Here is a 23,780-nt window from a genome sequence, read left to right as displayed (position 1 = left end):
GCAGTGGCCACTGACCTCTAGCACCAATGGGGAGAAAGAGGGTAGGATGTGGAAGCCACTTCCAGAGGCCTCAGGACCACAGCCTTGAACATCCCATAAGGACATTTCCAAGATGTGGGCAGGTTCCTTTTTGCAAGAGTAACCACCTTGGTATCAAGACAAGATGGTTAGCAATTATAACAGATTTAATCACTCCATATGGGATTTGCCCACTCAGCCACAATGGGGACAAGAAAGTCTTGCAGAGCTACACTTCTGTGCCATACTTCTAAAATCCTGGAGGGACAAGATTCTTCTGGAACGTGGCTGAGTCTCCCACCACAATGCGTGAAAGCCACCTGTTTATCTCATTACTTTAGCTGCTAGGAGGGTGAACTTTCTTTTCCCATTCAGCTATGTCTAATTGTTATTTAAAAATGAAAAAGATTCACTCAAAATATTTTGCAAACACTGCTTCCCAGGTATTTCTTTCTCTTTTATTTATTTATGTGAATTTAAAACTTGAAACTCAGAGTCAGAGAGAAAAAAATGTCACAGTAGTGTCATTAAACCTTCAAGTGTTCATTTGGCATTCAAGCCCCACAGATGAGGCTGAACAATGGAGGATTTCAAAAGGCCAGTGCCCCTGCACTAACCAGCCAGCCGGCAAAGCATTTCAGGGGAAATAAGCTCACACTGTAGGCTCAGCTCTGGCTCTCGGAGGGCAGCATGGACAAGCAGCAGGAAGCTTACACACTGTTTTTGCATATTAATGCTCTCAGCCACTGCTCATTAGATGTCTTCGTGGGTCAAAGGAACCCAGAGAAACTACATAACTAAAATGCTTCCATGTATTTGCCTCATTTGAACAAATGGCATGGAAGAGGTGCTAGAGCTACTGTGGTTCTCTGGCACTGGTGAGTGAATGGAGGATGTGCAGGGTAAGTTACACCGCTGGTTTGACTTAGTACTCACAATGGAAAACCACAGAACTCAAACCACAAGTGCATGCAAGACTTGGCCTTTGGCACATAAACTTTCTTTTGAGTGCTACCTAACAGGCACTTCAGCAGGACGCTAGATCAAAGGCAGAGTAGTCAGGGCTGAAACCCCATAGCCTGATGTGGAATGCAGGCAGTCCACATCATGTCTTCACCCACTGTGCCACAAGCCCACTGATATGTGAGCTTCAATAAGAACAAGAATGGCCAGGGAAGCACAGTGGAGTCTACCCAGAGATCTGTGATACACCTTGGGCCACAGGAGTTCTGGCAGGGGTGCTGACGAGGAGACCACCATGCTGAGCCCACTAGACTTCCCCCAGAGAAGCTGAATCCTGAGAAGAGCTCCTCTTCCCCAGTGACAAAACAGCAGCACAGAAAGGCCACTTGGGGCAGTCACAGGTTGCAGGAGCCACAACAGGACGGACGGTGGAGTGACAGGACAGACGGACACTGGCTCTGCCGAGGACATCAGGGTTCATGCCTGTGGCTGTGTCACCATGTCATCTCTCGGTAAAGGAAGCAGCTCTCAGCTTCTCCGATTCAGAGTTAGAGAATGGCCAGCCTTCTGCTTTTCACTTGCAGCAAGTTTTCCAAAGGAATATGGTCATCTGTTTAGAAGGCAAAATCAAGGCTGACACTCAAGAGGAAGAGGGGAGGCAGACTGTGGATCTGAGCCAGATGTATTGGAAACTCACTTGAGAGGGAACCCTCAGAGGGCTGTGGCAAGCCCACCCCCACCAGCACACACCCCAAATTCTGGGTGGGGGGACTTGGGACATGACAGGCACTTGCAACAAAAATTGCCTGGAACAGTGGGAAGCATTCTTCAACAATCTAAATTGGCCAGTAACCTGGAAATCAAGCGGACAGGGAACTTCACATAACTTCGCAAATCCACATGCTTGTGATGGTGGTGATAGCTCTGTTGTTATTATTTTGTTTTGTTTGTTTTCTTTAGAACCAGGGGATTCAGTGGCTGAGCAATTCAAGTTCCCATTGCATGTAAAATGAGGTGAACTGAGTACTGCATGTTTCTCTTGTGTAGCCTATGCTATACATTAAGCAAGATTTTAGAAATTAAATCAAGTTCAGAAACCACGAACTGATTTTCCTAAAAGAAACATAGCAAAGAAAGAAAATAACTTTGGGGGTTGAAGGGCAGACGTGCAATGGAGAGGGTCTTGGAGGAGCGAGAAAGGAAACTCACAGTGCCTTCATTTTCTAACACAACACCAGAAATACAACCCTTCATGGAGTAAATGTGATTCTCAAGCAAATGTGAAAATTAAAAGTCAGCAGCAGAAAGAACAGGATAGAAAAGCAAACAAGAGAGCAGCATGAGGCAGGCATAGCGACAGTTGAGAAATGAATACACAGGCACCAAGGCTGGAGAGATGAAAAAGTATGTTGAAATTATATAGGGGGCAGACATTGCAGCGTGACCCACATCCAGGGCTGGAGAGCTGCTGTGAATGCCACAATGAGGATGCTGCTGCACAAGCCAGAAGCTGTGCTCCCCACCCCCGTTCCTCAGCAGCTCCAGCCCACCCACATTCCTATCGCTGACCTTGGACACAAATTCTTGGCTTTTGTTTAAAGTGTTGGGTCACCAAATGGGAAGCTTCTGAGGTTCTGAGAACCACAGCCCACAGTATGGAGTCCTCCGCACTTCTGGTACAGCAGGAAGAGGAGCCTGAGGTCTCCACTAGTCCCCCAACCTGGCAGGGATGGGGGCTCTTGTCATCTGACCACAGCACACCAGCTAAGGGTGGGAAATAGCTGTGAGGACATGGGATTTCCATCACGCTGGGGCAGAGGGGACACTAGCAAACATCACAGACTTGATCACAGTCAAAATAATGCCTGTCTCGAAGTGCATCTTTCTATAAAGAAAAAACAAAACAATTTTCAAAAATGTTTTAGAGGCATTTGTCACTGAAGAATGACATGTCCACGTGAGCCATCTTCTAGAATAGCAATGGGAAATACACACTTCATAGCTGAGCCCAAGCTGAGGTTAGAGCTGGGCCACCTGAAGCCTGAGACTTTCTAGGTGACACTGAGTTCCATGGCTCAGAGGAGTAACTCACACGCTGAGAATTAGATCAAATATGTGCCAGTGTCTCGGAAAGTGCCCAGAGCGCATGAGCACAGTGAGAGCAAACAGTGTTAACAGACGCACTGGAGGCAGCTACGGTCCAAAGACAGACCAGAACTTTTGTGTTAGTTTATCTTACTATGACCCGTTTTCACAGAACACATGCTTCTTTGCCAGACTCCATTCCCACAGAACCTATGCGGGGTGTCTCCCCTTTGCGGCTGTGTTGAGCCCAGTAAAACAGAATGGTTTCTTGAGAGGAACACGAACACCCCAGAGGCCCCGAACAGAAGGTGCTTCACAGGGGACAGGCGGGGGGACTGGCTACATACACGTTGGTGGTGAAGATGGCGTAGATGAGGTCGAGCTCGGGCAGGAAGAAGGTGCTCTGCAGCTCGTGGTAGTAGAAGGGCACCTCGCCGGGCCGGGAGCAGTTGAGCCGCGCCTTCATGAACGTGGTCCAGGTATCCTCCAGCAGGAACCGCCCACCGATGTCGTTCTTGCAGACCCGGGCCGCCCTGGAGAACACAGTCTTCCCACAGTCATGCTCCACAGCATTTTCCCGAAAGAAAAAATAGGTGAAATTGCCAATGTCATAGGACGATACAAAGTTGGGTTCTGTAAAGGAGGAGGAAAAAACCAAAAAACAGATTTCAGTGTCCATGGGCCAGTCTTTTTCTGTCTTGCCTGTTGAATGCTTCATCCAAAGAGACACGGCCTTGCTCAGAGCACCCTGGGCTCTTTCAGGACAAAACGGAGGCCACTGGGACAGCCTAATGATCTCTACCACTGTGAACCTCAGGGTCACACACAAATTCTTCACTGAAGTATGCTGAAATCAGTCAGTACCCAAGTAAACCATCCACAGTGGGTAGCAAAGGGCATAGGCCATTGCACAGCAAGAAATAGTCTATAGCCGAGAGATAGAGGCAGAGAGAGAGAGGAGGGAGGAAGAGAGAGAGAGAAGGGAGGGAGGGAGAGGTGGAGAGAGAAAGAAACGAGATTCAAAACCAACTGTATCCAGGAGAGAAGGCTCTGCTACCATGTTTATTTGTGTAAGATAACAAAAGCCTTTGACATTACTTGCGTACCCCAGGATGACTCTGACACCTCTCAGTGCTTTTGATCATGGTATTAAGTATGTTTGTGGTTGGTGAAAGCTGAAACTGTAAGATTAGTCTCAGAATTAGCTTCAGCAACCCCATTACTATGGTGACCTTGTTGCCTGTAAGGATTGGGCTTATTTCCTTATTTCTGGGTTGTCGGCAAACCATTCAGAGAGGACCTCTGAGTCAGAGCCAGTGCCTCCGAATTACCTTAAAAACAGGGACAAAAATCATGTCTCTACTTAACCATCAGGCTTACTAGAAGTTTATAAAACAGAAAGCATCAACGGACATATGACAACGTATCAAGTATATCTTCCTGGAGTATGAATTTGGGTGAAAGATCAGAAAGTCCATGGCCCCTAGCTCACATTAGCGTGCATAAGTCCATTATGCACCTCTAGCTCTTTCTTTAAAGATTTATCTTTATTTGAAACACAGTCACAAAGATAAAGACAGAAAAAGAGATATTTCAGCTACTGCTCACTCCCCAAATGGCTGTTCCAAATCTAGGAGCTTGTCCGAGTCTCCCACTGGGTACAGGTGCCCAAGGACTTGAGGCTTGCTCTGCTGCTTTCCCAGGCCACTAGGAGGGAGCTGGATTGGAAGTAGAGCAGCTGGGACATGAATGAGCACCCATATCCATTCCGGTGCTTCAGGTAAAGGCCTAGCCTCATATGCCAGACACCAACCCCCAACCCGTGATTCCAACTTCCTGCTAATGTAGTCCTGGAGAGCCAGGTGACGAGTTCCTGCCACCACCAGGGACTAGAATGGAGTAGGCAGCACTGAACTTGGGCACTTCTGCAGCTGCTCTTGGAGACTGAATCAGTGAATGGGAACTCTCTGCCTGCCTTAGTCTCTATGTCTCTGAAATAAATTGAAAAAACACTGAGAAAAATGACCTAAGTTCCCAAGTAAGAAAATGCCTTTTCAGGCACAAGTACATCCAGATCCTTGGCTTCAAAATCTGTCCAACTAGGCTCTTTCACTCGTATTTCTATGAGTTTTGCTCAGTCAAAAATAGCTGAATTTTATGATTCAATTAGGGTAATTATTGCAATACCCTCTGGTGTTCAAAATTAATGCAAAGCTACTGATAACTATATCCACAAGGATACATTTTTCAGGGACAATTATCTTGTCGGGCCTGTACTTTACCAAATCTAATTGCATTTATGTTACTGGCAGGACTCCTGAAAATGTTTGGCTACAAGAGAAACCATGAATGCTGGGAATAAAACACAAATCCTGGAATGCAGACACTGACTATAGACAGCAGAACAGAGTCAGCTCTGACTGCTGCCAATTTCTCATTAATATACAATTGATATCCTCACCAAACATTGCTCTTAAGCCATTTAGGTACATCAAGCCATACAGATTTTTGACAAGAACTAATGTCAACCTTTGAACTGTCAAATACACCCGTAGACCATTATTGCCTGAACCTGAATGGGCATTAAAAGTATCTGAGTCTTGTAAACTACATGAGAGAAAATGTATATTTTCTGCGTTAGTACCTTCAGTAGAGAGCTACAACAGCAGTAGCTTACACATTTGCAAGCTGTGTTTTTGGAATGTAAAGAAAGCATTAGGGCACAGCGGTCGAATCCACGTTCATGATGAGCCTCCAAAAGGTAACTGCTTGCAGGAGCTGATCGTAAAGGCAACCTATTCACCCCTTACGTAGCTACAGTCGATGTCTAAATACAACAGTCACCTATGTCTAATTCTAAAGATAGGACTAAATTCTTAAAACAGGTTAGAATATACTTAGGCTCATCCAACAGCACTACAGTTTGAGCATTATATGGAAAAGACACAACAATGACAAAAATCACCACCAATCAGAGCAAGCAAACATGGAACAGAGTTCTTCAACCTGAGACTGCAAACATGTTCAGGGCACGTGAGACAAAATCCACCAAGACATTTCTAACAGCCTTGCAGCTGCCTACTTGTGCTATTACCACAGAGACAAAAAACCTGGACATCCCTTCAAAACATCTCTAGCACCCATGAAGTATTGAACAAGAGCTGACAGCTGTAGAGTGCTAACTCCACCATGCCAAGATCAGTGTTAAAAACTTCACAGTCCACACACTCCTCACACTCAGGAGAACCAGAGAGGCAGTGCTGGTTTACTGTGCCTCCTTCACATTTAGTGACAGTAACAGCCAAAACCTTTTAGAAACTTGACTCAACTCCGAGCGTAGAGGTTGGAGTATGGGAAGAGGAAATCCCGACACAAGATCGTCTGATCTCAGAGCCAATACACTTACACTGCCCTGAACAAATAAAGGTACATAAGCGAATCACCAAGCATGTGAACACTATTCAATACTGGGATTTGGATTTCTGCACAATGCTTTAAAAACCAAATTGCTGAGTAAGACTGAATGGGGGGGGGGGGGGGGGAAAGTAGCATGAAGAAGCCAGTATCCCAAGTACTTACTACCCAAGAACATGGTTAAGAGGTGCTTGGCCCAGTCCCAGGACAAGGCCTCCAGGGGTGCCCACCAGTGCCAATGAGTGGCTGACAGAACTTCTACTCTTCACTCACTGTTCACTCCATGGAACCATTTTCCATTCTGCTTCCCCAGGTTAGGCAGAATGCTGAGGAATGACAAGACATGAACCCCAGTCTCTTCCCACAGGGGGCTACCAACCAGCTCCCAAACCATGCTGACTGTGGGACCTGCAGTCACACTGGGGTAGCTCTGATTCCCGGAAAGCAAAGCTTCTAGAAGTCCCACCAGCATCCTGCTCCCTTTCCAAAGACAATAACAAAGAAGCACTGTTAAACATGCAATCAAATGTCTCTTGCATTTATGGATATAAATCTGAAGGCTAGGGGCATTTGAATCTCACCAGACAGAATAATAAGATGCATATTGTTTCCCCTCAATTATTTAAGTTCTGTCTTTTGTTAAAATCCAATTCGTCACAAACTCGGATCTGTCACTCCTGAGTGAGCTGAACAAGTCATAAATTCGGCATTGCCTTCTTGTCTGCAGCAAAGAGGAGTGCATGAGGGAGATCAGAGGAAGCCCTTCGACACAATTGTTACTCAAGCTACAAATGAATAGAAGATGTGCTGCTGACTAATTCTGAATAGAAACGGGCAGGGGACTATGCCAGCTTAGACATAAATATATGCGCAGAGAAGCTGTTTCTGCTCATGTTTGTAAAACATGTTGAGTTATAGATTACAGTGTGCTCCATAAAACATGTCGGGATACAAGAAGACTCATGCTCCACAACAGAAGAGTTTTTACTTTACATCTTTGCTTCTAAAATAGTGAACACGCAGATGGGAGTGCCGAGAAGAGACTCGGTAGACATAAATATGAATGAAGAGAGGAATAAATGCATAAACATCCTGCGAAGACTTGGTGCACAGAACATTCACTGCTGAGCCTGCAGGCAGAGCCTTCCTCTCCCCGTTCCTGCCGTTCCAGTGCTGCAGCTCGTGGCAGAGACCCACTGTGTCCTCCAAAGGGTGGATAATGTGCATGCAAACACACTGCGATTCCACAACTTCACAACAAACATTTTTTGGTGAAAAAATCTATCACAAATTCTTTTTTTCCCCAAGCAAACACCACTCGCCCTATGATTTAGTTGCCTGAGGCAGGTGGAGACTGGAACCGAGAGTGAGGTTGAGCCAGGGCTGACCCTCAGACACCAGATGTGCTCTGCAACCCTGCGGGACCTCCGGTAATCCCAATGACCTGGGCTGCAAGGCTGTGACACCATAACGACTGGCACACAGTAGGGTCCCAATGCATGGCAGCTGTTATCACCTCATGATGGGTTCATTTTTAGCTTTTAAATATTTATTTGAAAAAGTTAGAGCAAGAGACAGAAAGATTTTCCAGTCTGTTACTCACTCGGAATGGCCTTAACAGCCATGACTGGGACAGGCTCCTGCATGGGTACATGGGTGACATGCACCAAAACTCCTGCACCCACCCATATGGGAGGATAACATGAAACATGGAGCCTGCACCTGCTCTGCCACAACACCTGCCCCTTGTAATGTATTTTGAATATCTCCGAATAATTTTTATCTAACATCACCTCCTATGGTGATAAGGAATGATCAAATGCACATATACCAAACTTCAAGCTGCTCAAAATTTGAGAAGCACAAACACAGCTATGTCTTTTTAAAGTAACAAGATACTAAGGCCAGTGCAGTTGCATAGCAAATTAATCCTCTTCCTGCAGTACTGCCATCCCAAATGGATACCAGTTCGATCCTAGCTGCTCCACTTCCAGTCCAGCTCCTTGCTGATGGCCCAGGAAAGCAGAGCATGGCCCAAGTCCACACAGGAGAACTGGAAGAAGATCCAGGTTCTTGGCCCTGGACTGGCCCAGTTCAGGCCATTGTAGTCATTCAGGGAGGGAGGCAGCAGGTGAATCATTCTCTGTCTCTCCTCCTCACCATAGTTTTGCCTTTCAAATAAAAATACATAAATCTTTGGAAGATAGCAATATATTTCACAGAAAGAACGTGAGTTCAAGGACACCACGTGCAGGTGTGCCACACTCTTGGCCTGGTTTTCGACTCCTACAGAAACACAGTTGTGAGCATCTCAAGCCCCAGACCTGTTTGCATGGTTCACACGCTCTCCATTGTCACTCCTGCAGGCACAAATGCTGCTAATTCTGCGGAAATCCAGGTTCCGCTAGTGTTGAACCAAACCGTATATTTTGACTGAAATTAAATCTGGGGTGGGCACAGCCAGTTAAGCCACCAATTGAGATTCCTGCTTCCAACCCAGCTTCCTGCTGAAGGGCAGATGGTGGCACATGCCCTTACATCCCTGCCGTGCCATTCATGTGGGCATTAATTTCTTGACCGCTGGCTTCAGCTTGACCCAAACCCAGATGTTGCAGACATTTGGGAAGTGAATCAGTAAACGGGAGATTGCTTTCGCTCATTCACTCTGCCTGTCAAACAAATAGAAAATAAACTTTAAACAATAAAAAGTAGCAGAACGATCACTAGTGGACTGAAGTTTTTTCTTGAAATTCCCAAATTCCTAGCAACAAATGCCTGGATACACTGATGACAGACTCAAATACCTGTGGATGTATTACCTAACGCAGCAACGAGGGGTGTGTCTGTGTGCATATGTTTGTGTGCGTATATATTTGAGTGTATACACATCTACTTGCATGCATATGCATATAGATGTATGAGAGTGTGTGTGTGTGTGTGTGTGTGTGTAAAAGCTCAATACTTCCACCTACTGGCTATATGAGCTTGATAAAGTTATTTAACTGCATATGTTGCTTATTCAGTTTTATAATTTATAATTCCACATCACTGCAATAATTAAAGGCAAGGCATGTCAAAGTCATCACAAATATAATCATTTATTTAAAGCAACTGTCTTGCTGTATAATTTAATATAAAAACATCTGGAAACATATCATCTGTATTTACTTATCAGGCTAATTATTTATCCATTGTGAACAACAACGTAGGGCCCATTGCTGTTTCCAGTAAGTCCATGGTCAAACATGCTATAGACTGTGCTCTAAATGCCAGTTAAGCACTCCCTACCAAGGGGGAGTGCCAACATAAGCCCCCATGGCACTGTCAGCAGCTGGAGCTCACACTTGAAGCTTTGCACCCCAGTGTGGGACACAGGTATCTTTTTAAACAAACATTCGTGCATGCATTTATTCCAAAGACAGACTGACAAAGATACCGAGTCCCTTACCTCCTGGACGAGGTCGGAGTAAGAGCCTGCAACTCCATCTAGGGCTCGCACATATATTGGACCAATATTTGCTGCCCTCCTAAGCGCATTAGGAGGAAGCCAGATGGGAAGCAGAGTAACCAAGCAAGACCTAAAGCAATACTCTGATATTGAATGCAGTTATCACCAAGTGGGGAATCCACAGGCCACAACACCTGCCCCGACAGGTGAGTCTAAACCACTAGCTCAAATGCTTGCTTCCTCTATGTGGCATTATTTTACTTTTTCCCAGGTCTCTGCTTCCATGTACGAGTTTCCAGAATAATAACTGCCAGCAGTCAGGCAGTCTCTAGTGAGGGTGACTTCGCCCTGGGGCTGTAGGCTCAGTGGACTCTGTCCAACAAGCTCCTGTCCCCAGAAGAGAGGCCACCCAAGTCTCCCCAGCCTGGCTAAGCTAAGGCTGCTGAAAACTAGCACCTGCTCTTGGGAACAGTTTCATGACCACCAACAGAAATAATTTCTCCTTGAGTTACAAAGAGAAAGATTTTCTACTTCCAAGTAAATTAACTTTAGTCACTAGAGGGATGACTGTCACATTCTTAAGATCTTATAGAGTCTATAAGATCAACAGTACATTCCAAACTAGAAGCTAAGTTTGTGGGCAAAAGTGTCTTCCTCAGTAGAAACAGAATAATCATTAAATATATGCACACATAGATGTAGATGTATGAGGCGCAAAGACGAGGCCTGTGGACCTTGAGTATATTTGCTCCCACATGAGATCACTGCTAGAATCTGCCACAATGGAGGGAGCCTGCAAATGGCTGGCAAAGGCCAGCAGGACAGATTTCCTTCAGAGGAGGAATCACACTGCAATCTGCTAATGTAATTGTGTCCCTTCTGAGCTCCTGGGTCCTCTCCGGCAGTCTGTTTTTCTAAATTCTCGCTAAAGTTCTTCTACACACACATGCACACAGTTCCCTCCACACTCACAATATCAACCTTCAAAATATATTTTCATTTCTCTTTGTGGGTTTATTGTTTCCCTACTTGACTGCCAAGCTCTTGAAGGCAAGTTTTTACAGCTTCTCTATTTTAAGCTTTGACCATTAAATATTTATTATCCCGCCCTACAGTAATCATTTAATAAGGGTTATTAACGATTAATATTTTAATGCATCAAAGCTGTTAAAGTCTTTCTCTAAATACATAAATCTGCTTTCAGAGCAATTTTTGGCACAACGGAGAAATCTGATTTTGAGACATCTATTCATTACCAAACACTCAACTGAATGTTCCAGACACTCGCAGTCAATCACAGTGCCTGTGACAGCTGATGCAGTGGTAACGGTGTCCAAATGTGGTGGCTCAACTCAAAAGTTTTGTTTAACAGATGTTTCAACCTATGCCAGTAGCAATTAAACATACAGATCTGGCAGGCCAAGAAGTGTTGCTACTCGTTTGATCTTTGGCCCTAGCTTACAGCTAACAGGACGTATTCCCTTGTTGAACAATATTTTTCATGTCTCTGCTGTTCATGAGCTTGGCTTATCTTTTATGTATTCAACAAATATTGACAGTCTCCACAGGTTTTCAGAGCCCAAGGCTCGTAGCACAGTATTTGGCCCACCAACGTGGCTCCCACACAAAAGGCAGGGTGGGAAGCTTTCCTGTATGCTCATGCTGCTGTACCAGTATACCATGAAGTTGGCATCAGATCTTTGATAAACCCTCATTTCTCACAGTTTTAATTCTGACAGGCTCACAGTCACAGTGCCAGCAGATGCGGTGTCTGGCGAGGGCTGCTGTCTGGTTCACAGATGGTACCTTCTCACTATGTCCTTGCAAGGTGGAACGGATAAGGCCTGTGATCCCATTCATGAGGTGCCACTGTGACCTAGCCACTTTGCCAAGACCACAGCACCCAACACTATTACAATGGGTTTGGTTCTCATCTATGAATCTAGGGGGGGCATAGTCAGACTGTAGCAAACTTACTCATGGATGCAAACAATATTAATTGAGCGTTGCCTATATATTCAATAGTATCATGAACAAGGGGGATACGTCAGTGAAAAAAACACATCAGTTTGATAACCAGGGGACTTTAATTTTACATGAAGTTAAACTGTGTGAAGAGGTCATGATGACTGAGGTAAAAAACTGAGCATGACACAGAAGGTTAAGGGATGGAAGGAGTCCAGGTGAAGTCCCGATGGGAGGAAGGCAGATGTAGGAAGATTGGAGACCACTGTCCAGATGAGTTATCTGCGCAAAGAGCTTGCTAGGCAGGACAGACAAGTCCAGCTCATGGACCACATCCCATCTATTCTGTAAATACAGCTTTACTAGCACACAGCCATGCACATTTGTTTATTCCCACGGTGGCAAAACTGAACATTAGCAACATACCATAAGGAGTGCAAAGCCTGAAATGTTTTCTCTACAGCTGTTTACAGAACAAGTTAGCTGGCCTCTTATGGCAGAGAGCAAAAGGTTTTAGGAAGCAAGGTACTGGGAGAAGAAGGGGAGTTCAGAAAGTATGTGGGCTGCCAGCTAACTGAACTTGACCCTCCTTTTGCAGGTTTGAGGCAGGAGAAGGACCAAAACCTCTGGAATCAGGGAATTCAGTACAATCAAGGACAATGCTGAAAATGGAGAAAGGAGACCCCCTGGGATTTCAGGGAACAGTTCATTTAACGCACCTGGCTGTTGTAGCCATTGGAGTACAACCTGCGGATGGAGGATCTCTCTCTAAACCTCCCTACCACTCTGCTCTTCAAATAAATAAAACTACCACAACAACGTAAAGCACTCGGTTAGGCCTCTTCCGTCCCATATGATACCAATCAAGTTTCAAGTGCCAAGGGTGCCACCCAGGAGGCGAAGGGCACCTCTCCCTTGAACAGCCACTGGGTCACAGAGCCCCATGGAAGAAAACACTCAGTGCCGACAACTCCTGCTATGATGCAGACTGTGTTTTCAGGGCATTCTAAAGCTGTCCCTCAGCAGAAAAAGCAATCACACGCCTAATTATCTTCATGTTTCTTCTGACAAACATTAAAAAATTTGGATGGTAGGAGGAAGACAGGAAAAATCTATTTAGATTTTCTACCAGACCCTTTACTTAGTTTAAAAAAAAACAACAAAACCCAACAGATTAATATAGGAAACAGGTTTAAGCTGCCCAGAGGAGAGCTTTGGGGCCCCAAAGGGACCATCCAGAGAGAGCAGATGCGCTGAGAGGAAGAACCTAGCCAGTGCTGCAGCTAGTGGAAAATCTCCCACTACCTGTTAGAAGCCATAGTCACTCACTTCCAGGAGACTTGACCCTGGGAGGCTAAAGCAGGAGACTTGACAAGGACTTTGCCCAGGGGATTCCTTTAAAGGCAAACAGCACTGCTTGGGTTGACTCTACCATTTGCCAAACACTTGCACTGTGTGTATTTACACAGACATGGGAGTTTGCATAAGTGATGGGCCCAAACCTAGCGGTGCTCAGCTAGGGGCAATTTCCACTCCAGGGAATATCCGAAAACTTCTGGAAATATTTTTATTGTTGTAGCTAGGTAAAAAGGAGGACGCTGCTGGCATCCTGTGGATAAAGATCAGGGTGCTGCTAAACATTCTGCATTGCCAAGGACATCTCTCTTCCTGCAGCCCTCCAGCTACAGAATGATGCAATCCAAAAGATAATCAGTTGCAAGGCTGAGAAAACACTATAGAACTGGCTTAGAATGGGCAAAGGCCCAGTGAATCTTCACACAAATCGAAATACCAAAAGAATTCAGTACATAACATGCATCTCACATTTTTATGATCTGTGCAAACTCTGAAATAGCTACTTAAGGCCATGGATCACACTTGGCATATCTGCATTAGCTCCGTGACTGTGCAAGAGTGGATGTGTGCAAACGGGGGTACAGTCCCACTGAAACATGTATACACACATAAAGAGGGCTGGATGTCAGCTGACACTCGTACACAGTCAACTCGAATGAAAATCGGCACCACCTTCTCACTGTCTTGTGGCCAAGTTTTGGTTGGTAACAGAAAACAGCACTGGGGCTGACACTGTACTGTCGTGGGAAAAGCACCAGCGTTATCGTATCAGTGCAGCTTCATGTCCTATCTGCTCTACTTCCAACCCAACTCCCTGCTACAGCACCTGATAAAACAGAACATGGGCCAAGGACCTGGGCGCCTGTGCCCACGTGGCAGCCCTGGATGAAGTCCCTGCTCTTGGCTTAAGTCTGGCCTGAACTTGGCCTTCGCCACACTGGGGAATGAACCAGGGGGACAGGAAATCAGTGAATCTCTTCCTCTCATTCTCTCTTTTTGCCATCCTTTCTCTCCTGCTAACTCTCTTAATTTCTTAGGAAAATAGATACCACCATATCTGGACATACTACCATTTTGCATCCATGAGCAAAGAGACCTAAGGTTCAACGTTCCAACCTGCAGATGGCATGGGCTGCACCCATGACTCTAGAACATTTATCAATTCTTGAGTCACTGAATTAATAAACTCTGAAATTACTCATCACTACCACTATTACTAGATAGGCATGCTGATATTAAACAATGTATTGTTATTTATTTGTGGGGCAGGGATAAAGAGAGGCAGAGAAAAGAATGGTCCCATCAACTTTCTCACTCCCCAAATACTTGCAATGGCTGAAACCAGGAGCTATGAACTCAATCAAGGCTCCATCACAAGGGTTAAGAGGCCAGTAACGTGGGACCCACACTGCCTTCCAGGATCTGTCCGCAGAACGCTGGACTCAGGAGCTGCAGCTAGGAATCAAAACAGAGACCCTGATGTGGGTTGCAAGCTTTCTTAGTTTTTTTTTCTAACTGCTAGGCTAAGCGTCACCCTCCCCCTATATATATATATATATATATATATATATATATATATATATATATATATATATATATATATATATATATTTTTTTTTTTTTTTTTAGACCATCAAGTTATTTAGAGTTACCCATAACCAAACAGATTCTTTTCCACAAAGCCTGAATATTTCACAAAATTTCCAAGTGCAGCTACACAGTGAGAAAGCTAGCAAAGAACACACAGATGTTTATACACATCTACTACTCCATTGGTAACCTATGGGGAAAGAGAGCTGCACTGTGAATGAGGGCTGTCTTTGTATTCACCCTGTCACCATGGTTGACGGTTCTGGGAGGACCACTTCCTGTGATGGCAGAGCTATAGGCCTTCCTCCCATCACCAGCACTCAGCAGGTCACACGTTGAACTTCCTTAGAAAATGAAGAGTGTGTGTTTCTGTGGAGAGTAGGACAGGGTGCCATGCACCAGCGCATCACACCCAAACGAGGCGGCCCAGCAGGTGACAGGGTCCTTACCATTGAGCCACTTGGAGTTGTACTGTGCAGTCCGCAGAGGTGGCAGGGCACCTAGGCTCCGGTAGATGGCGGGGTCGCGGCCCGGGAAGTCCATGGCCGTGGCAGCGTACAGCTCCCCATTGGCCGTGAGTAGAGCCGTGGAGTTGTGCTGGGGGCTGTACGGACAGCGCGCCATGCCGCTGATCTGGTCGTGGATTTCCGTCAGGTTCGTCAACTGTGAGGGAAGAGGAAGGAGGCACCAATTATCCTGGTGAAAACCCTTCGACTGGTGCTGAAGGATGTCAGGGGCCAGCCAGCTCAGCACCAGGCGCTGGGTGGAGGCTCAGGAATGGAGCCAACTCTGTTGCCGAGTCTAGCCTCCTGCGCACACAGGGAGAGAATCCAGCCAGCCGCCCACCCCTTTCGAGTTAGGGAATCTGAGATAGCAAAGAGGACTTGCAGAACGGTAAGATTATTATACACAAGGCCGTGACAACTGCTGCATGTTATTCCACTTTCACACAGAAATAACATTGACTTCATTGTCTGTAGAAAGAAACCACAGTGCCGAATGAGACACCCAGTTCCGAGCTGCAGTCCCTGGCTCCTGTTCCCAGCACAGTCTCTGGGAGGCAGCAATGGTGACTGGCACCTGGATCAGGTGTGGTTGCAGCGTAGGGCTTTGGCCTGTGCAAGCACTAGCACTGCAGGCATTTAGGGAGTAAACCAGCAAATGGGAGCTCTCTGTGTCTGCAGGCATCCATCCCTCTCTCCCTCTCTCTCTCAGTTGCGTACATTTGCTTCTTGACTCTTGGGAAGGAAGAGTACAGAGGGCAGGAGTGCAGACCAAGGCTGCCTGTGCTGCTGGATGTGTACCCCAGGGAAGTGTCCCAGGCCCGGGGAGCCCCAGCCTCCAGGGTTCACGGGGCACACATGGCTGCACTGGTCTCAAGTCCAGAGCAGGACGTGGGACAGAGGAGGTGCACTCTGGGCACTGTCCCCAAATTCTTCCTTCCCTCGGGATCTCGAGAAACTGGGCATTAATTCAAAATCAGTGAAGAGTGGGTAAAAAATGATCAATTAAAATTTGCTGAGAATTTCCACAGCTAGGAAGTTAACACTAAATCCTCATTATTTTGCTAAGGGAGATTTAGGCGGATTCCACGCATACCCGATGACCCCCAATGCCCCTTCACAGGGTGTGCACCCCGACAATGCCTTTGTTCACTGAGGCAGGAAAGGAGGGGCCTGAGCCTGAGTGCCCAGGGTTCCAGCCATGTGTGTCGATCCCTTGGCATGCTCCTCATCCAATCAGCGGATAACTCTCCTTCTCTGGATGATGACTGTAGGCCCTTTTAATACTCCTCACCATCTCCACCACAAGGCTGAACAAGAAGAGTGAAGCTGTTTCTGATTAATACTTAGGCTTACCAGGAGAGGAAATGCCACGTTAAATACTTTGGGACATATTAAATTATGTAAACTCCAAGTCTGTTTATTCTTGCAATCACAGACATTCCTATGGCAAACATGTCAATTACTTATTTAACGTGAAGAAGTTGTCTTTGAGTTGACATGCAAGTTCTGGGGGTACAGAAACACATCTAAAATGAGTGCTTGGCCTGTGATGTTTGGTTTCTCTTGCATTAAAGCCCATGAATGTTCAAACGAAGGCATACCGAGCGGCTGGTGCAGACAGGGGTGAAAGCGTTGGTCCCGCAGGTGAACAGCCGGTCACCACCCACCAGAAGCACCCGGATATAGTTCTGACACTCCTCCTAGAGGAAAAAAAAAGTGTGAAACATTGCCAAAGGCCTGGGCCAGAGGAATGGTATGTTTTATTTATTTGGCAAAAAAAAAAAAAAAAATTCTAAAGATTCCAGTTTTCACTGTTATAAGCTATTTTTTAAAAAGATTTATTTATTTTTATTGAAAAGTCAAATATACAGAGAGGAGAAGAGACAGAAAGCTCTTCCATCCAATTATTCACTCCCCAAGTGAGCGTATTGACTGGAGCTATGCCAATCTGAAGCCAGGAACTGGGACCCTCCTTCTGGTCTCCCACACGGGTGCAGGGTGCCAAGGCCTTGGGCCATCCCTGACTGCTTTCCCAGGCCACAAGCAGGGAGCTGGATGGGGAGTGGGGCCGCTGGGATCCCGGTGTGTGCAAGGCGAGGACTTTAGCTGCTAGGCCACCGCACTGGACAGAGCTAATTTTTTTCAACTTTTTTTTCTCAGAATGAATTCCTTGAAACAACAGTTCCAATTTATGTTATAATCGAAAGCAGTGTTACACAAAATAAAGAGTTCAAAAAATAAGTCAAAAAATCAAGGACCAGTGGTAAAATGGGCAAGGGTTATAAAGAGTATCATGACCTTTTAATACACACATACACACATCTCCGATGTCCACCCAGAAACCCGCACAGTGTGCTGCCTGAGCAGCCAGGTCTCTGTGAACGAGGCTGCAAGGTGCCCATGACTGGTACCACAGGGAGCTCCAAGTCAGGACAACTTGAATGCAATCCCACAATAGTCCCAACTTCAAACACAGGGAGCCCTGCCCTTGGGGAAAAGGCTGCGTTCTCCATACCCCGGGCATCTACACGACCTGGCTGTGACCATGAAAACTGTCAAGATGTCTGAATTCCCTTCCTAAATAGAAACAGCCACATCAAGGGTAGCTAGCCTTCCCAACCCTAATACTGACAATAACAGCAGCAGCACACTGGCTGCTACGCTGAAAAATAAAGCCAGAAGAATTTAAGCAAAGCATGCAAAGACTTAAGGAAGGATTGTAAGCAGCAGACAGGGAATTGGGAAATGGGCAAGGCCCGGGGAGGGGGTGGGGCACACATGGAGAGGTTCGTTTTCTCAGGTTCCCTTGTGTCTCTGTAGCTAGAAAAAGGGCAGACGGTTCTAAGCGCAAAGAACAGAACAAAGGACTTCACAGAAGAGGAGTCTTCCCTGGCTCAGCTGCAGACTGCAAGGACGGGTGGCCAAGAAACCCAGACCCCGAGGGCAGAGAGAGGAACAGCAGTTTGCAAAGTCAGGATCAGAGTAGGCCACAATCAAAGCTGGGATGAACACAGGGAAGCTCAGCAGGTCTGAGGAGCTGTACACAGGAGAACCTTCCAGAACATCACGCTGAGTGTGCATGCCAGCATGGTGAGGGTACTACAGAGAAGCATGGGATGGACCGTTACACATGGCGTGGCCTGGGGGGTGGGGGAGGGGTCGTTACCCTTCTCTCCAGCTGCTGCCAGTGTCTCTGAAGAACCAGACAAGATAACTAAAACTTGAAGCAAAATCCTGCCACAATGCAAGATACAACAGAGGAAGTCAGAGCACAGGAGGGGGTTATTGCAGGACGAGCCTCTGAAAGGACAGTCATGGCCGAGCTCTCCAGATCTGGCAGAGATGCAGGCACCTGCAGGAGATGGTGGAGAAGGCAACAGGGCATCCAAAGGGCCATTTGTCCTGATCAGTGAAGAACAAGCCACTGCTGACACCCACGCAAGCTCCTCACCAGCTTCACACAGCACGTTCGACTGGTGTGACAGGGATGATGAAAGAGGTGGGGTGACAGACACTGGTAGTTTTGGGAAAAAAAGAGGGCATAACTTAAAAATAAACAATAATGAGGCCACGTAAGCACCGAACCGGTGACTGGCTTAGGAATCGGCCTGGAGTGCAGCTGCTGCAGCCCACCAAGCCTGCCTCCCTCAGCTTAGTCTTTGCCCCACCTTTTATTAGCACTTAAATTAACTCACTGGACTGAGGGGCCAGCACAGCTGGCCTGAAAGTTCTAATCCCCTGGTTCATGACATCCTTAGCTTTTTCCATAGGTAATACCTGGTGAGGAATGTTTTTAGGAGGTCTCTGGGTCTGGCAGAACTCCAGGCCCAGAGCAGAAAACAATCAAGCCCACTGGACCATCAACAAGATTCCCTAAAGGGACAGTGGTCACAGTCAACCAGCAACTCAGACAGAAGCTGGACACATACCTCAAGCAAATGAGTGCTGTGCCTCCAGAGGCCAACGTGCAGCTGCCCCATCCTAATCAGAGAGAAGCACAGCCTCTTGCTTCCTAAGTGAGGAATGCTGTATTTTATACTACTCCGTATATGTCTTTGATATTACTACATCATTTAACAATTAACTGCGCATTATAAAAGATTAAAATCTCACCATCTTAACTGCCTTGCAAAATGCCTATGGTTTTCCCTGTCTCATCCTAACCATGCCTGTGCCTTGGTCGTGAGGGTTTGATGAATTCTGCACCTCCGTGCCACAGTGCATTGTTGTCAGGCCCCTACTATCATGTGGCTTCACTACCTGCAACGATCCTCATCTCTCCACAATTCCACAACAGCAACTCAACAATGAAATGATCTACATGTGCTGAAAATCCACAGGCTAGTCAAGCTGTCCTCCACATCACAGCAATTCTTCCTGAATTTGATGGTTAACATGCAGCAAGTCCATCAACCAATGCACAGGAACAAAGAACAGAAAACATTTTAGGGCTGTTTTCTTAAGGTTAACAGTTTCTTGCTTAAGGCATTTCTTCTTTTTTTCAAGCGTATGTCCTGCCAGAAGAAATATTGTGTAACCACGTACTCAAATGGCCAGTGACCAGGACACATGCCTCCCCAGCCCATTGCCCTGCCCTGCCACTTAAGCAAGGAGGGATGAGGGCCCGAAGGCCGACTGCTTCTGTATCCATCACAGTGTGCCTAAGGAAGTCAGTGTGTTTTCCGGACCAAAGTGCTGAAGAGCAGAAATTGATAGTGCCTGAGTCTTTGGAAAGTGGAGTGGACACTGGTCAAGTTACGATCACCAGGTGTCTCTTAAAAAGCCAGGGAATTCTAACAGATGCATGTCTGTACAGAATATGTACACACATTTACATATAATATATATGCATGTGCACACAAATTACATATGCAATATACAGTTGCTCCTCATTATTCATGTCGAAACTGGCTCCAGGAGCCCCAGAGGATACCAAAACTCATAAATGCACAAGTCCCTACTATGAAACGGCAATAATGTTTGTATAGAACCTACACATAGCCTACATACTTTAGGTCATCTCTAGATAATTTATGAATGCCTGATGCTTTGTACACACTGTGTTAGTGGCATTTATACAGAGTTGTTGGAGAAATGATGACGAGAGAACATCTGCGCATGGTCAGTACGGATGTCTAACCACAGCCCACGAGAGAACATCTGCGCATGGTCAGTACGGATGTCTAACCACAGCCCACGACAGAACATCTGCGCATGGTCAGTACGGATGTCTAACCACAGCCCACGAGAGAACATCTGCGCATGGTCAGTACGGATGTCTAACCACAGCCCACGAGAGAACATCTGCGCATGGTCAGTACGGATGTCTAACCACAGCCCACGGTCTGCGGCTGCTTCAGTCCTTCCTTCCGGATGCAGAATACACCGGCATGAACAGGCAACTCGCACATCAACACAAAGGGGTAGATACATGCACAGGTATACAACTAAGCAGCTCACGCTATGTAACATGTAAGCACAGAGAAGGAACACATTAAAATACACTTTATAGCAGCATACTGTGACTTCAGATTTTCAACTGAGCTGATTCCATGGGAAACTTACATGGGCATTTCAATCAAAAACAAAATCAGGCATGCAAATGTGCATGGTTGTTAGTATTTGACTGAATGGATCCTCAATTTTCACAGTGATTTCACAGAGCAGAGGCAGGGCTGGAGCGTGCCACACATGTGCATTATCATGTAACTGTCCAAGTACCAGGTTCTTCTAGAGAAACCCAGGTTCCTAGGCAGGGTGATGTAGCGTCTTATCTCAGTTAGCAGTGGTCTACTTCCTTTCTAGCACAGCTAGACAAGTTGGCAAAGAGGATCAGAGGATACAGCAGGAATGATCCACAGAGCCCTGGAGTGCAAACTCTCCCACCAGCTAGCAAAATCATCCTAGGAACATGGCGTCAGGAAGACCACAAACAAGGGCTTTGTGACAATTTCCAACTGTAGCACCAGGATCAGGCAGCTCTTTCACGCCTCTAAGAACCAGCTGCATGACCTGGGTGAAACTCCGCTGCGCCATGGGGAGGGGCTCCAGCCCAGACACAACGACCCGCACAGACAAGGAGCTCTTGTTCGACAATAAGAGAACTGACTCTTTATGTCTAAAATAATGTTTGTATACAGCACATTGCAATAGCTCCAAAGTCCTATTTCTACAATGCCTTGTCAAAAAGAACTCAATATAACAGATTCCATTATAACAAAATGCACAGAAACAGCATTCTGTCCCTTTTACACTGAATGTTCACATCTCTGGAAGCAGAGTCACAACCTCCTTTCCATGTGAAACAGTTCCATAAACAAAATGCAAAATTGGCACTCAGCTTTGCCAAGAATTGGCAGGTCTGGTCCACTAGAAAGAGATGGGTAATTTTTCCTGTAACTTCACAAGTTCACCCAGGAAATGATATCTTGCCTCTCACAGCAATACCAGCGGCAAAATGGAAAACCCTGACATCTTTAGTCAATGGTGCTCCATGACCAGTGGAATAAAGATCCCCCCAGATGAGCAAGTGGGTATAAGCAGCATGACCACTGCAGGCCTCGCTACCAACGTCCATGCCTGCACTTGCGCCTCTGCTGGGCAGCAAGAGGCCATGTATGGGGCAGTTGGCACTGACCACTTTGCTTGGGACGGCAGGGCAATAAGTTCAGTGGGAACGCCTGTCATTCTTCTCATTCTTGATATGTCACATTTTGTATCATTCTTTTGAATGCATGCAGAAAGCAATATTTTGTAATTCTAGGTTCCCACAATAGCCCAAACATTATAAACAGAAGAATAATTTGAATTCCCCTTAGCAAAGTATGAATTCTACTCCTCCAAAGCAAGATAACATTCCAATCAAACCTACTGTGGGCCAAAGAAATTTGGACGGTTTAAATCTGGCCTTCTGCAGCCAGTCTTCCAGCAGGTTCTGTCTTCTCAGTGTGGCTCCCCGTCTCTGTCCCGTCCAAGCCCTCCTCACCTAACAGATAGTGTGCCAATCACGGCTTTAAGAAAGCAAGAGAGACAAAACATAATGAGCCACCACTTGACAAAGAGGACAGTCCTCCACATTGAGGCCCCACGAACCAGGACTCAATACCCCCCAGATCAGCGCCCAGGGTGAAGCCACGGCGCTTTTCCCGGAGTCTGCTCCTCACACAGGTCTGCCACATGAACCGATTCTGCTTCAGTGACAGAAGTTATCTAAAACACTGCGTGAACTTAGCAACACCCTTAAGGTGGCTTAAAACAACATGGAATTTATTTTCCTCAGCTTGAAATTCATCTTCATCCATCTTGTTAATCCTAAAAAATTCAGCCCACACAGTTTGAGTCAATTGATAATTACCAAAACTGGCCATTATTCATAATGTGTGAATGGCCAAGCACGTGAATGGTAAAGGATCGTTTTATTTGCAGTGTTTGCTTCTCTTTGTTTATAACCTGGTATCAAGATGTGCCTCTGCCTCTCAAATACATTAATTTTTAAAAAGAGGAACATAAATTTGCCAGAAAAATCTACCATTTCAGGAAATTAAAACAAGGATTCCTAACAAGAGCAATGCCAGGCACTGTCTGCGATCCTCAGTATGGAGTTTGGTTTGTTCTGCAGGTGCTGGCCAGAGACCCTACTGCGCACATGACAGCGCTGCCATCAGAGAACGTCATGGCCTGTAGCAGCGGTGCTGAGGAGGAGGAGGGGGCACGCTGAGTGATGCATCCCGTGCTCAGCAGTGTGTGGTTAGACCCCCAAGTGGCCTTCACCCACTGAGGGCTGCGGAATCAACCAGCAGCCACTTGGTTGCGCTCCCCTTGCATAGCGGAGTAGGTAAAATCCAGTGTGACAGGGCACGGGTAAATTCCTCCTGGCATTTCACAAGACTGATCCTGGATGCAATTCAATAGTGGGAGATACACGTGAAGAATGAGGGGCGTGGACAGAAGGGTGGGCCAGGTGGGTGAGAAAGGCTCACATGGGGCCAGGGAAGACATGCCAGTCCAGGACACAGCAAGAAGCTGAACCACTCACACTCCAGGCTTTCAATTAAATCTTCTCGAAGACAGACATTGGGCTTGTGACAGTTGCCACCAAGCTTGATGGCTGGGTATCCCCAAATATCACAGTGCTCCCGGGGGATGGCAAAGAGAAAGGAAGGAAGAAGGGGAGAGGCAAGAGGCCAAGAAAAGAAAGGCAGAGAAGAGCGTGAAGGCCACAGGTCACGCCCAGATCCTGGGAAGGCAAGGACACCCCAAGGCCCGTAACAACGCAGCGGCTGCAGACTGGGGCAGAGGCCAGGGCACTCCTGCCAGCTGGAAGAAAGCAAAGAGCTTTCCTTTCTGACTCACACAACTCACTCACTGTAAGTGTCAGAGACAATGCTACTCCCCACACTACAGCAAGGGAGAGGAAGAGTCAGGACTGCAACGAC

The 23,780-nt window shown here is 46.4% G+C and overlaps 1 protein-coding gene across 4 annotated transcripts in view; it reads right to left on the bottom strand.

Moving 5' to 3' along the window:
* The window catches only part of SEMA5A (semaphorin 5A), a 317,265-nt gene that overhangs the window by 85,947 nt on the left and 207,538 nt on the right, over nt 1-23,780 (bottom strand). For all 4 annotated transcript variants that reach the window (XM_058680133.1, XM_058680134.1, XM_058680135.1 and 1 more), the window contains 3 exons: nt 16,947-17,045; nt 15,289-15,502; nt 3,414-3,699 (listed from right to left, as the gene is read on the bottom strand). In XM_058680133.1, coding sequence (XP_058536116.1) covers nt 3,414-3,699; nt 15,289-15,502; nt 16,947-17,045 — 599 coding nt within the window. The remainder of the gene's footprint in view (nt 1-3,413; nt 3,700-15,288; nt 15,503-16,946; nt 17,046-23,780) is intronic.

This window comes from Ochotona princeps, chromosome 23 (genome assembly GCF_030435755.1).
Source record: "Ochotona princeps isolate mOchPri1 chromosome 23, mOchPri1.hap1, whole genome shotgun sequence".
NCBI classification, from domain to species: domain Eukaryota; kingdom Metazoa; phylum Chordata; class Mammalia; order Lagomorpha; family Ochotonidae; genus Ochotona; species Ochotona princeps.
This window is presented reverse-complemented; position numbering and strand designations above follow the sequence as displayed.